General features: G+C 36.9%; 1 protein-coding gene across 1 annotated transcript in view; it reads right to left on the minus strand.

Annotated features, from left to right (window-relative positions):
• Window positions 1-258: 258 nt before the first annotated feature.
• LOC107302943 (adenylate kinase 9) overlaps window positions 259-15,556 on the minus strand; it is a gene marked incomplete at its 3' end in the record, with an annotated part of 19,125 nt that continues 3,827 nt past the window's right edge. Inside the window, exons 2-7 of the mRNA XM_015832108.1 lie at window positions 9,685-9,748; window positions 4,106-4,158; window positions 3,556-3,652; window positions 1,704-1,816; window positions 1,235-1,426; window positions 259-378 (exon numbers count right to left, since the gene is read on the minus strand). Of these exons, the coding sequence (XP_015687594.1) occupies window positions 259-378; window positions 1,235-1,426; window positions 1,704-1,816; window positions 3,556-3,652; window positions 4,106-4,158; window positions 9,685-9,748 (639 nt within the window). The remainder of the gene's footprint in view (window positions 379-1,234; window positions 1,427-1,703; window positions 1,817-3,555; window positions 3,653-4,105; window positions 4,159-9,684; window positions 9,749-15,556) is intronic.

Consider the following 15,556-nt stretch of genomic DNA (forward strand, 5'->3'; position numbering starts at 1 on the left):
TATTAATCAAACCATGTCTTGCTATAATATGTAAACTAGGTCTTAAAAGTTCATGGATCATAATACGTTTAGTACATTGTGCTAAAGATGAGCATTTGTGCTATCAATATAATATAGCAGCTTCTGGATTCACGAGATATCTAAGCTTACCAGCAACAATAAAGTTACAACATTGATATCTGGTATTTTTTCTTTCCTTCTTTTCTTACTTCTAGGTGTTATGGCTAAGAAGTGCAAAAGGTATTATCCTTATCTTACCTCTAGAGGACGCAGCATAATATCTTTATAGAGATCAATTCTCTTTTGTGCATTTTCCATAAAATCTTCCGGCCTTTGTACTAAAGTTGGCAAAATTTCTGTCAACATAATTTGATCAGCCTACGGGGAAGGAAATTTTTCTTTTTTTAATAAAGTGAATATATACAGAAAGCTTGGTTCTACCTCCCACTCTGAAAGTATAAAATCAACAATGATAAACATTAATTTGTGTGCACAGCCAAACAAAATTAATTAGATGAAAACCATTTTTAACGGTCTAAAATGAAATTGTGGCTGGCTTAGCTATGGACTGAAATGAACCTTTAATAAAACTTTATTCCTGAACAAATATGCAATTCCACTTATTAACATTGAAGTGATTTTGTTTTTTTAAAAAATATTTTTCCTGCTGGAGTCCTGTTATAGAATTCTGAGACAGACAGATGGATGGATCGATGGATAGTTAGATAAATAGATGGATAAGACAGAGATGTGTCATAAAACCTGCCCTGCATCATCCAAACAAGGTTGCTACTTTTGAAGGATGCTGTTCCCAATGCTAAAATTGCATTCTGCTAATCCAGGCAATTTTAACTTGGAATGGGAGGAGACACCAGCCAGTTCTTTGCTTCAGCAGGCCAGCCAAAAGCCTTAGGTCAACACTGGTCTGGGCCTTCAAAGAAAGGATTACAAATTGTTTTACTAAATTAACAGATATAAAGGATTAGTAGTACTGTTAGTTAATTATGTAGTTTTAATATGATTACAGATGACAATGGATTTTTTTTCAAAAAATTCAGCATGTAGAATTAAGGTTTTATATATAACTGTTATAATATAACCTAATTTGATTCACTTTATTAAAGAATAATGTTGCATTGTTTAACAAATATTAAACCACGTGTTTCTGAATGATCCAAGCTTTTCTTTTATTTGGAACAAATAATTGCCTTTTTAGAAAATATGGGAAAGCTACCTCATTTGACTCTTCTTCCTCTTCTTCCTCTTCTGCTTCCTCATCCTCTTCTTCACTTTTACGTAATTCTTTCTTCTTTTTCTTACGCTTTTCAATAATATCAGGATCCCAATCTTCTCTTTTGAATATATGTCCTGTGTCAGGCTGCTGTCTTTGACCAGTGATTCTTTGGCACAAGTCATTGTTAGGACACTAGTTAAAACAGATCATTATGAGATGGAAGTTGTTTCAAATCCAATAAGATAACTTTGTAACTCTTCTTTCTAAGAGTTTAGAACAAAAGCTTTTGTTGCTAATGTGCTGGTAGAGTTTCTTTTAAAACTAATAAAAGGCAGTTGGCAACTTCTACCTTTATGACAATGGGTTTAAAGGAGACAAGGATGGCTTTATGAAGTACAATTTGTAAGGGTATGAAGCGCAGTTATAAAATAAATACAAGATTTACTAAGAACATTCAAATGCTGATTACCTTAATATTAATCAGGAAATCTGGTTTTAATTTTAAATTTTTAATTACGTCGATTTGTTCTGGTGTAGACATGAAATCCTCAGAAAGAGAAGGGAAATCACAGAGAACATAACCTGCAACGGGGGGAAATACAAATATTTTTATACTTTAAAAAAATCACACATCTATTTTACAGTAAATATGGGATGACTATGGGTCTTTCCTCGTTTGTATCTAACCACAGTACAACCAATCCTTGGAAACATTTTATACTGCTGTGTCCTCATTTTTTCTTCAACCCACAAACAGCTTTAAGTTGTCTTTACCAGTATGAAAACAGTATTTTCCTCTTAGATCAGAATAAGAGAGTTGGAAGGGACCTTGGAGTCTTCTAGTCCAACCAGTAGCAATTTCAAGGTGTGTCAAATCTCATGTATTTCAATGCCTAAGCTATTGGAAGTCCATCTGGCAAGCTGGGGCAGTAGAATCAGCCTGCACCTACCAGCCCCTTGAAATAGGAATAGAATAGAATAGAATAACAGAGTTGGAAGGGACCTCTCTTTGATTAGTTTCCATCCATGGCTTCTTGTCCTGCCTTCAGGTGCTTTGGAGAATAGCTTGACTCCCTTTTCTTTGTGGCAACCCCTGAGATGTTAGAACACTGCTATCATGTCACCCCTAGTCCTTCTTTTCATTAAACTAGACATACCCAATTCCAGCAACCATTCTTTATATGCTTTAGCCTCCAGTCCCCTAATCATCTTTGTTGCTCTTCTCTGCTCTCTTACTAGAATCTCAGCATCTTTTTTTTATATCATGGTGACCAAAACTGGATGCAGTATTCCAAATGTGGTCTTACCAAGGCACGTATTAACATTTCATGTGATCTTGATTCTATCCCTCTGTTAATGCAGCCTAGAACTGTGTTGGTTTTTTTGGCAGCTGCAGCACACCGGAATGAATCCACACTCTCTCCTCTGATCTCCATATATGCTTTACTACACTTCTTCTTATTTTCCTTCCTAAAGGAAGAGGAGAGGTCTGGAGAGGTGCCCAATTCTGAAAGAGCAGCGGTCTCCTGTAAACCAGAGATCCTACACTTTTCTTCTACAACTTTAAAAACGTCCACTTTCTCCTCTAATCTCCTGGCACTCATTTTTATCAGGGTGTTTTCTTTTGTGTAATACTTAGGCTCAAAGTTAGCAAATAGCTAATACAAAAATACAACCCCACTGCCTTACAGAGCCGCCAAGAGTTGCCTGGGAATTGGGCAGCCTCTAAATCCCTCCCCCCTTTCCCCCTGTTCAATCATTTGGAATTCTCAGCGACTGCCTGGACAAGTTCCTGCTATTTACTTGGAAAAGTTTTTCAGAAGTGGTTTGCAGTTTCCTCCTTGCTAAAGTTGAGAGAAAGTGACTGGCCCAAAGTCACCCAGCTGGCTTTATGCCTAAGGTGGGACTAGAACTTAAGGTCTCCTGGATTCTAGCCTGATGCCTTAAACCATTACATGATACTGGTTCTTTTTATTTCTTCTGTTAAAATTTGTCCAATTCTTGGAGACTGCCTGGATAAATCCCTGAAGTTGTCTTGGCAAGGTTTTTCAAGAAATGGCTAGCAACTGCCTCCTTCCTGGGGCTGATAGAAAATAACTGACCCAAGGGCATCCAGATGACTTTGTGTCCAAGCCAGGATCAGAACTCACAGTCTCCTGGTTTCTAGCCTAATGTCTTAGCCTCTACACTAAACTGGCTTTCTAAATCCCATACAATCCACAAAACAGACAGACAAATAAATAAATCACAGGTATATATTTCTAGGATTATGAGGAGCTTGCTTAATAGATAGTGGGGAAAAAAGATGCAGTAATTCATACCAAAGTGATTAATCTCTGGAGATTCCAGCTTGATCATAAGCATCTTTATCACCAACTCTTCAGGAACATTTTGACCTTGGTAAAGCAGGTCCTTACACTTAGGGAGAACAATGTAAAATATTGAATTGTATTGAGAATAAATAATAGGGGATATATAAATAATACACAAAGCTGCTTTATACTATATCAAAAAAAAGTTATCCAGATGTTCTCAATATTGCTTCTTTTATATTTTGGACTACAATTCCCACAAATCTTTGCCCCCCCCCTCCTCTCCTTTTCTCCTTTCTATTTTTTTTTTATAGCACCTCCTCAAGGACACCAGATAAATTCTTTTTACAGTCTTTACTGTATATTATCTGCTGCATTTTTTTACACTGGAGATGCCAAAAAATGAATGTGTACAAAACACATGGCCTGCCACTGAGCTTGGTTCATTGCCCATAGTTCAAATCCAAACAAATTGCAATAATTCAAAGTTGTTAGCTGAACTGGTTTACTTTAACTAATAGTGCCCTTTGAAAGAATTATAAATAAGTCCAGGCTTTACCTTCAGTCCATATTCTGTTTCAGCTGTTATGTTTTCATTTATGAGTTCAAAAGCTAAAAGGATATATCACATAGAAACAAAATAAAACATTGGTTTGATGGTGCTATGTGCATGTATATATGCAGTACTGTATAATGCAAAACAGGGTTTTTTTTAATATTGAAGATCATGCATTCCTTTTTCATAATCATCCACCTGCAGTGATGTGTTTCTCTCCCTACAAAGAGATAATAAATTCTGCAAATATATAATGATCAAGAGGTGAGGAGAGTAATGTTACTCTCCTTTCATACATTGATGATACATGATATCCAATGGAGGGAAGTTAGAAGGGAAAGGATAGCCAATGTTACTCAGGGCCTTTCATCTGGTTTCTTCTTTTACATGCTAACCTTTTTGGTTCCTATTAAGTAAAGTTTGGAGATCTGCTTTAAATGCACATTAATTGGCCAAGAATCAAAATGGGCTCCCAAATGACTAAAACACTACTATTGTTCTTTATAATGACTCCACCACAACTGTATGTATAGTACGGGTAGTCCTGGAAGTATGGCCACAATTGAGCCCCAAATTTCTCTTACTAAGCAAGACATTTTGCCCCATTTTATGACCTTTCTTGCCACAGTTAAGTGAATCACTGCAGTTGTTAAGTTAGTAACACGGCTGTTAAGCAAATCTTGCTTCCCCATTGACTTTGCTTCTCAGAAGGTTGTAACAGGGAATCACATGACCTTGGGACATTGCAACTGTCATAAATATGAGTCAGTTGCCAAACATCTGAATTTTTATCATGTCACCAGAGGGATGCTGCAACAGTCTTAAGTGTGAAAAAAGTCACGTCTGTTTTTTTCAGTGCCATTGTAACTTCAAATGGTCATTAAATGAACTGTTGTAACTTGATAACTACCTGTACAATAGCTGTATTGTATCTTCCTATTATAATTTGACCAGAGTCCAAATATTACTGAAGTATTCTAAAACAATATTAAATATTTTCATTTCTTTATTCGTCAATTATTACAGCTTTGGAGAAGAAGGAATCAATATCCTTTTCTCTAAAGCCAATTCTGGATCTCCAGAGTACCCATCATGGACTGATAATTATCACTGTCGTTAAAACTCCCATTTAAATAGAAAAGTCTAATTATGGTTCTGTGTGCTTCATAATCTAGCAATTGAGTATGATTTTCACAAAATAAAAGACACTTGTAGCCACCAGAGGGCTCCCACGTTGTTCTAATTGTTGCCTACTCTGATTTTAAAGTAGCAGTTAACAAGAGCAGGCAAATATAAATAAATTCTGTTTCAGAACTTCAATAAAATTATATTGCAATTTTAAAAATTCAGACATTTTAGCCTTGCAGCAGGATTCTTGGGAAATCACTGTTATTATGTACTAATGATAGTACTTCAAAGAAATGAGGCTTCTAGGAACAAACTGGTAAATCAGGTACATACTGCCTCATAGTTTTAGGTTTTTATTCAGAAACCTGCTGATGCCAAATTAATCCTAAAGAAATGAGCCAGAATCCAATCACTAGCTTGCTGTGCTATATTCTTTATTGACTCTTGCAAATTTATTGTAAGAACTACTGCTCCCAAAGGTAGTCTCTCTGTGGGCAAGAATATCCCTGAGGGAGAACTTAATTTAAAAACCAAAAATACATTTCTAAAAGTTGTACCTGATGGAGAATATATATTTCCCTCTAATCACTTCAGTTATTCCATACTCCCTATGTGAATTTGTAGGATGACAACAACCCCCCCGAGAAAGAAATATTTTGGGGAATATTTAAAAAAGTAGAATATATTTCTCTAAAGAAATAATAGAAAATCTTAGGCAGAAACTGGAGACTTCCGGGTTAGATGTTGTGGCGTAATGGGCACAGGAAAACGGGGCTCCATTTTCCACGTCCGATTTTGCTCTTCTGGGGACCCTAAAAGGGGTCTACAGTCGCCCTGGAGAGGCAACGAAGAAGAACAGGACCCTCGTCAATCGTGGAGGAGCAGTGGCCCCTCTGTTTGATCTGAGGAAGCCCTTCAAACCAGCAGAAGAAAGACTGGCCGCATTTATGCGACCAGCCAGAAGCCACTGACAACCCAAGAAAGGCACTAACTAGCAACTCCTGAACAATGCGGATGGAACTAGGTGAGAACGTAACTTCTCTTTATAATTTTAAAACTTCTTCCTGGAAAAAAGAATTCTCTATCATCCCCCAGATGATAGAGACAAGGGGATTTTCTGCCCCGTTCTCTCAGGAAAAGAGAAGCGGTGAATAACTTTATGTGTGGGGGAAATTAGAGAAAACTACAAGATTAATTTGGATTTAATATAGAGACATAGCTCTGGCAAATTTGGAGACTAAAAGTATTTTTAAGACTTTCTTTTTGAAAAGATATTTGGAAAATTGGTGAAATAAGTTTGGACTTAAAAGCTGGAAGATGGATGTTAGCGACATCTAGTAGTGAACCTTGGCATTACAATTTATTATGCTTAAAAAAAAATTGGCACGAAGCATGGACTTATTAAGGCTCTTTGTTGTTCCTGGAAACTTTCACTTTTGCAGACTGCAGCTAGGAAAAGGGGGAAAAATCCTTTGGCTGTTTTATCTGTATGAAAGAGACAATAAACCATTCTGAATTGGCTTGGATTACAAATATTGACTGACTATTAGTTTCAAGAATTATTAAGAAATAGTGGGAAAGTTGCTTCTGGACTATTTCTCTCTGGAAGAAACATGGATAATCAAAAAGAAAATGTAAATGGACTTCAGAAAGAATTTTTCCCCATGTTGAAATCAATTGAAGAGACAATTGTTTTAAATCATGAGGAGACCAAAAATAATTTAAATAACATAAATGAGCAACTCTCCAACTTAAACCTACAAGCAAAAAATGTTCAGAAAATGACCATAAAGAATGAGCTAGCAACTCAGAAACCAAAAGAAAAAATAGAGGAAACTGATATAAAGATAGAGGATTCAAAAGAAGAAACCATCAGACAGGCACAGATAAATAAAAGTTTGGAAGACCCAGATATAATACCGGAAATTACTTTCAACTTACTTTTCAAGACTGCAGAACATACTTGAGGACAAGGAAGAATTATTGATAGAATGGATGACACAGCTGTTAGGAGAAATGCTGAAAACTGGGGAACAAGAAACTAAAAGAGAGATTGAAGGAGAAAGAAAAAGGAGGCTGTTTAACGAATATAAATGGATTAAGCATTTTTACAAAAACACTTTAATTAAATTGTCTTTTGTATTCCAAATTATATATACAGAAACAGAGGAAGAAATACTTGGTGACCTAAATGCACTGACTTTCAAAGTTAGTTGGCAAAGGAAGAAAGCTAGAGTAAGACTGAAGAAAATAGAGATCCTAACTAATTAGATGAGGTATTATACCATCTAATGGATGCTTGAATATGATTAAAAGAATAGACAGCTGTTGGAAATAAAAGAATGGGAAATTAAAATTGAAAAAAGAAAAAAACAGGATACGGATTGAATAAGGGAACTTTGATTGCAAATACATTTGAGATATGTTTTGGCCAGAGAAGACAGTACAAACTGATATTATTGACACTATGTATAACATTAGAACCATGTGATGAAGATGTTTATATTTAATTGTATAGGTATTAATAGCAGTATGAATTATACTTGGATAGTGTGGAAAATTATTATTATTGGAAGAAGAGAGGACCAGGGAAATACTGGATGGTGTAGTATTGAATATTTTGAATGAAAGTTAATATGTACCACTGAATGATAAAGGAACTCAGACATCAAGTTGTTTATTAAGTACTTATGACTGTAAAACTTGAAATTAATAGAGACCCCCAAGTCTCTCTGCCCGAAGCAGAAACTAGCTCTGTAGAAATGTAGATCTGATAATCCTATTCAGAAAGGTTGGAGCCAGGAAGCTAGAAGCTGATGAGATTAGAAAGACAAAGACCTCTAAAATCTTCATACCCCACCCAAACTCTAAAAGACATGACCTTTGGGACATTATAGGATTAACCCACCACCATCAGAATACCAAAAAGACATTCTCAGAATATCAGGACACAGCAACAGGAAACAACCTCAAAAGCCCAAGAAGGTATAAAAACCCACTACTCCCAGCTACATATGGTCAGCTTTCCCAGAGCCATCTTTCTGTCTGGCATTCCTCTTCAATAAACTTCTTTCTAAAGCAGTCTCCATTTTGTTTATCTCTGGCTTGGACTGGACCCTGATGAAGATTTTTCATCCAACAAATTAATCATGGCAAGAGCAGTTTAAGTGGAATGGAAAAGGCTGGACTCAAGCATGTTTTAGTCATAAATTGTTGGTAAAATACCTTGAAGAAAATCTGCAGATTATTACTGAAATTGACGCAGCTAAAGATAAATTTTCTATAAGATTTAAAGGGGCATCCTTCATAAGACTAAAGGAATCCTTACATTGCACAAATATACAGAGGGGTGAGGCTTCAATAGCATGGCCATGCCTACCATCTGGACTTTTTTTTTAACCTCTGAGCAGACTCTTTCATTCTTCATACAATGAAGATATATAAATAGTCCAGAGATTAGCAGAAACAATTTATTAATTCAAATACTTTGGCCACCTAATGAGAAGGAAGGACTCACTGGAGAAGAGCCTAATACTGGGAAAGATTGAGGGCAATAGAAGAAAGGAACGACAGAGAATGAGGTGGCTGGATGGAGTCACTGAAGCAGTAGGCGTGAACTTAAATGGACTCCAGAAGATGGTAGAGGACAGGAAGGCCTGGAGGAACGTTGTCCATGGGGTCGTGATGGGTCGGACACGACTGCGCAACTAACAACAACAAAAAAAACCAATTGCCATTACAATATTTTTTCCTTTCCTATTCTAATCAAAGTCACTATTACTGACTTTGTTAGGATTAATTTCAAAAATGTATATTGAAACTGGTGGTATTATATTTGTATCTTATATTTGTTATATTTGTATGACCATAATGAAATGGGAGACAACATTGGAATATGAAAAGTAGGATACAAGTTAAATCACACAGAAATCATAGAATACAATGATTTTTAATTTAGATATTGATGGTACAAATATTAACTTTATAGAGTGGGCTAGTTTTTTCTTGTTTTAAGTAATTCTCTAACTATATTACACTATTACACTTTGTGTGTAATATGGATATTGTCCGCGTTGCCATTGATAATACCTGTAAATGAGCAGAAAAGAGTTAGCTTTACTATCAATATCTTTAAAACAGGTTTTTTTAAGAGGGGTGGGCAGAGAATATCTTATTTCACAATCAGAAATCAAGTTCCAAAGCATTAGATTCTATTTTCCCATTTTTCTGCACCTCATTTTTGTAGAAATATGGTAATATTCCCAGTGGTATCTGCTAAAAATTTAAAATCTCTCCAACAAAAGAATATACATTATCAAACCCTTCTGAATGTATATGTTAGTTCATGAAAATATTGCAGCCTTTTTTTATAAAATGGGCCTCTGGAATGTTAGAAATTATATAAACATGCATAGAATGAAATACAGTAAAATGAATATAGTTTTTATATTTACCATCTACAAGAGTGCACTTCCAAAACTGGGCTATTTTTTTAGCTAAGGTTTTCTTCCCAGCACCCTTAAAATGAGAAAAACAAAAAGAAAAGGATTATTAAAACTAGAATAAATGGAAGTACTTCAAATGTAACAAATAAGAATAGAACAATGAAAACTGAAATATTTATTATAATAAGGAGTGACTAGAAATTCCATCCACATGATTAAATCTCAGAAATCCTGTATATGGCTCTAATTGTGCATGTAATATATTCTGTTTTTCCAATTTTTTATTGAAAAATGGCGTCCTTCTTGTCCTTGCTACCTTTCAAAGCAAAGATATATTTGACACTTCTAACTCATTAGCTCTGGAAGTTAAATCAATGTGATTCTATGTTATGTGCTGCGTATCTGCTTGAAAAGTTTTGTGTTAGGGATAAAAAGAAACAAAGAAAACTAGGGCTATGATCATTGCTTCTAGTAAATATATAATATACTTAATATATTAGCAAACAATTCCATTTTACAAAGCAAAATTGATAGTGCTACATTAGGGAGCTTGGCCCTATTGCTGATTAATCAATCAATTATATTCATAAAGTGCTAAATTCTGAGGATTCAGAGCAGCTTATTACATAACATACACAAGGAACAACATACAATAAACAATAAGTAGAAAAGAAAGTTCCACAAACCAATGAAAATATGAAATAAAATTAAATAAATGGTAACTAAAGCAAGTTGGAATAAGTACCTTCCAGAAGAGCTCTGTTTAAAACAAAGGTGCTTTTCCAAAAGGCAACTGGCCTTATTTGGTTTTTTTCCCTTGAAAATGTTTTGCTTCTCATCCAAGAACCTTCTTCAGCTCTGAGATCCAAAACATTTTCAAGGAAAAAACAAAGAAAGTCCAGGTGAGCTGTATGATTGAGAATCTCCATAGATATCTATTTAGAACAGCTTCCAGAAGGCAGGCAGCATGGGAACCAACCAGAAGTCTATTAAGAGGCTTCATTAAAGGACCAATCCTGCCACTGAAAAGCAGCACCCTTCTCACCCCTGAAGTGAAACACTACTTGTAGTTTCTCCTGGGTAGATTGCACTGGTTAGGTCAATTCCAAATGAAGACTGCAGTTCTGCAATTAACCATGTGCCAAGCCATGTAGGACTTTTAGATTAACACCAATATTTAAAATTGCACCTAGAAGCCTGCCCTTTCCAAGTGATCTTCAAGGGCAACCCCATATAGAATCTGTTGCAATGGTCTAAACATCATGCTGATGATGACGTGAGTCACTGCAGGAAGATCTTCCCAGTCCAACTTCTACAACAGCCAAAGCTAGGAACATCCATGGCTGTAACATTCCCCTTTCTTTTCTAGCAGATCTGAGAGCCTAGAAGAACCCCCAAGTCATGGACACGCTCTTTCAGCGATAGTACTATCCTATTAATACAGAACACTAAAACCGACAGCAAACCCAATGGTAAAACAGTAATTCCTTCTTTCTAGGACTCAGTTTAAGCCTTTTCTGCTCCTTCTAGACCAGGGGTGTCAAACTCAATTTCATTGAGGGCCGCATCAGCATTGCGGTTGCCCTCGGGGGGACCGGGTGGGCGTGGCCAGCTCTACATCGTTCACATCAAGGGTGCCTGTGTGGGCCTGAGCAGGAGTGGGACAGATCTGAGGGTCTCTGGCAGAAGGGGGTGGGACCGGGGCAAGCGCCAAGGCATGGTGCATTCCTCACAAAGGGTGACACCTCCCCAGCATGCACCCAGGGGGTGGGGCCGGCGCAGCAGGGGCTGGTTCCTCGCTGTTTCTAGACGGCTTTGTGGAGCTAAGACTGAATGCGTTTCAGCATAGATGGCCACCACAAAATTGTACATTGGCTTCCGGCCGGGCCTGGGCCAGGGCCAAGGCAGCAGAGGCCATTCCCTCACTGTTTTCAGGATGGCTTTGCGGGCCACATGAAACTTCGCGGGCCGCATCCGGCCCCCGGGCCTTGTGTTTGACATGTCTGTTCTAGACTCTTAAGGCACCTCGGTGATGAACTCTCCAAGCAGCAAATAAATGTTAAAGAGGAAATTTAAATGCAAATATTAAATAGCAATAGCAATAACACTTAGACTTACATACCCCTTCATAGTACTTTACAGACCTCTCTAAGCAGTTTACAGAGTCAGCATATTGCCCCCAACAATCATTTTACCGACCTTGGAAGGAGGGAAGGCTGAGTCAACCTTGAGCCAGTCAGGAGGGAGGATAAATAGGATAAATAAATCTGAGAGAGATAAAACTTATTCAGCATCACTCCCTAATTATTTTCCTAATTCGGTATTTAAGGAACAGTTTAAAGTTTACTTAACAGTGAGATGTGTCGAAACATGACTTTCATCATCCCCAGCCACCATAGCAATATTGATCATAGCTGAAAGAATCCCAATACATCTGGAAGATTAAATTAATGCTTCAGATGCTAAACTAATGTAAGTATATGAAAGATATGAACTGTTTTATTCTGGGAATGGCCCCTCAGAAGTGTTATTGGGACCAGTATAAAGTAGAACAGATTTGTACAGATGCAACTGCTGCTTAAATTCTCCTACCATCGTGGTAAGCTACTTTTAAACATTTGAATGAGAATTTTCAAGAAAAGTCTAATCAAATACTGTAAATTCAGAAACATTAGCGGTGTATATAAATTTTGGCTTGCTGAATTAAGATCCACTGCAATTATCAGCCAGAGAAACAAAAAAGTCCCACAATGACATCACTATAATTTCTTTCAGTAACATTAATTAAGTCACTGCTANAACCTGACCTTATGCCATACATGGGCGATAACCAGCCCTTGGAAGCAATTGAAAACAATGTAGCTCATGAAACACTGATACCTTAGTATGCCATGTGATATGCCCAAAGCTACATATTCTGCTGCATTCTGGATCAGTTGCACCCTTTGACTGCTTTTCAAAGGAAGCTCCAAGAATAACAAATTGCAACAGTCCAAATGGAAGGTGATTAAAATGTGAGTAACTATGGAAGAGTTTCCTGATCCAGGAATGAACACAACAGATGCAACTCTGATGTTTACAACTCAGCAGCCCTCTGCTTCACTGAAACTTGACTAAATGAGTCAATTGATGATAGCAGCTTGCATATCCCAGGGCTTCAGATACAGAGGGCAGACAGAATTGCAGAAACATCTGGCAAAAAGAAGGGAGGGGTGGTCTCTGCTTTTATATCAACAACCAATGGCGCGAAAATGTAATTACACTAAAGAAATTCTGTGATGTGGACTTAGAGACATTAATTATCAATTGCAAACTGTTTTATTCCCCACGAGAGTTTTCCTTATTCCTTCTATTTGCAGCATACCTTCCTCCACAAGTTTGCAAAAACAATGCATTAACCTCTAGTTGACCAGATTAAAGAAGGAAAATACCCAGATTCACTCCTCATTGTGTTAGGAGATTTCAACAGTGCTAACTTAAGCCAAGATCTACCAAAATACTTTCAGCATGTCAACTCTCTTACTAGAGACAAGAATACTTTAGACTACTGCTACGCAATATTAAAAGATGCTTATTGGTTTTTACCATGAGCAGCTGTGGGACACTCTGATCATTGTATGATTTGCCTTGTACCTGTTTATAGACAAAGGCTATAAAACCAACAATTAAACCAGAGAAGTCTTCGACTGAGGAGGCCAAGGTAAAACTACAGCCTTGCCTTGACTGCATAAATTGGAATGTTTTCAAAGATACCTCTGCAGATTTGGATGAACTCACAGATACTGTAACATCATACGTTAGTTTTTGTGAAGACCTATGTGTGCCGATCAGAAACCTGCAAATATACAGTAACAACAAGCCTTGGTTCACAGCTAAACTCAAGCAGCTATGTCGTGCCAAAGAGGAAGCCTGAAGGAAAGGAGATAGAAAGCTGTACAATCAGGCCAGAAATGTATTAACAAGGGAGATCAGAGCAGCAAAAAGAAGCTACTCTGAAAAGCTAAGGAATCAGCTTTCAACAAATGAACCAGCAAATATGTGGAAGACTCTTAAAAATATCGCTGGTTACAGCAAACCTTTCCATGCTGAAATTGAATCAACAACTGGCAGATGACATGAATCTGTTTTACTGTAGGTATGAGAGGAAACCACTGTCACCTATCCATCATCTCCATCTCAGGTACACCAACTACAGCCAAGCCTCCTACAACTGACCCCGTCCCTTTGGGCCCCGAACCTCTGGTGATCACAGAAAATGATGTGCAAGGTCTATTTCATAGACAAAAGCCTGGAAAAATACCAGGCCCAGATAAGATAACCCCTTCTTGCTTGAAAACTTGTGCTGACCAACTGGCCCCCATCTTCACCCGCATCTTTAATAAATCATTAGAGATGTATTATGTTCCTTCTTGCTTCAAATGCTCTACTATCATCCCAGTGCCGAAGAAACCCTCCATCAATGTGGATTCGTTGTTAGACTCCTTGCAATTTGCCTACCAAGCAAATAGATCGGCAGATGATACTGTTAATATGGCTCTGCACTACATCCTACATATCTTGAATCTCCAAGGACCTATGCAAAGGTCCTTTTTTTGACTTCAGCTTGGCATTCCAGAATTCTTTCAACTAAACTAATTCAGCTAGTTGTGCCTGATCCTTCACTTGTAAATGGATCATAAGATTTCTAACAGACAGGAAGCAACAGGTGAAGCTAGGCAAAATCACATCCGATACCTGTACAATTAGCACAGGCCCCCCCCCCCAGGGCTGTGTGCTCTCTTTCCACTTCTCTTGTCTCTCTACACCAACCACTGCATCTCAAAGGATTCCTCGGTTAAAGTACTGAAGTTTGCAGATGATACAACAATGATTGGTCTCATTCGAAACAACGACAAATTTGCATACAGACAGGAAGTTGAACTAGTCTTGTGGTGCAGCCGGAACAATCTTGAACTGAATACACTCAAAACTGTAGAAATGATAGTAGATTTTAGGAACCCTCCTATTCTACCATCTCTTACAATGCTAGACAACACTGTATCAACAGTTGAGACCTTCAGGTTTCTAGGTTCTATAATATCTCAAGACTTAAAATGGACACCTAACATCAAAAATGTCATCAAAAAAGCATAACAAAGAATGTTCTTCCTGTGCCAACTCAGAAAATTATTTGTCTCATCTTTCCTATTATCTATCTCCATATTTTTTATGACTATATCTTTGTTGTTTGTATTGTTGTTGTTGTTTATATTGTTTAATTTAGTATCCTAGTATGATTTATGTTGTTTGCTTATTTAGTATCCTATGACTATCATTAAGTGTTGTGTCTTATGATTTATGATGAATGTATTTTTATGATTGTGATCATGATTTATCATTTGTTGCTTGTATGTACATTGAGAGCTTATGCACCGGAGACAAATTCCTTGTGTGTTTAATCCCACTTAGCCAATAAAGAATTCTATTCTACTCTAAAAAAAAACCCATATGCATTAGCTTTGGCTGGAGGAGTATTACCCCATCCAGAGTAAGAGTCAGAGACAGAACATCTCCAGATTGGGAATGCCTTCTAGTAGTGATCTAGAAAAGATGCCTTGGCAAGGAAAAGTTTGCCATATTGACAGCACTATTTTATGAATTTTATTCAGGAATTCATGTGTTCAATAGTATGTGTTTCACTTTGAGAGTGGGCAACTAAATTTCATTTTTGATGTGTGCCGTTGTGTCCACAGTAAAAAAATGACAATAAAGGTTATCTTATCTTACCTTTTAGTAATAAAACTTATGATATATATATATATATATATATATATATATATATATATATATATATATATATATATATATATATATATATATATATGTGTTTGTGTGTGTGTGT

Source organism: Protobothrops mucrosquamatus, unplaced genomic scaffold (genome assembly GCF_001527695.2).
Source record: "Protobothrops mucrosquamatus isolate PMUCROS unplaced genomic scaffold, P.Mucros_1.0 scaffold_304, whole genome shotgun sequence".
In the NCBI taxonomy this organism is placed as follows: Eukaryota; Metazoa; Chordata; class Lepidosauria; order Squamata; family Viperidae; genus Protobothrops; species Protobothrops mucrosquamatus.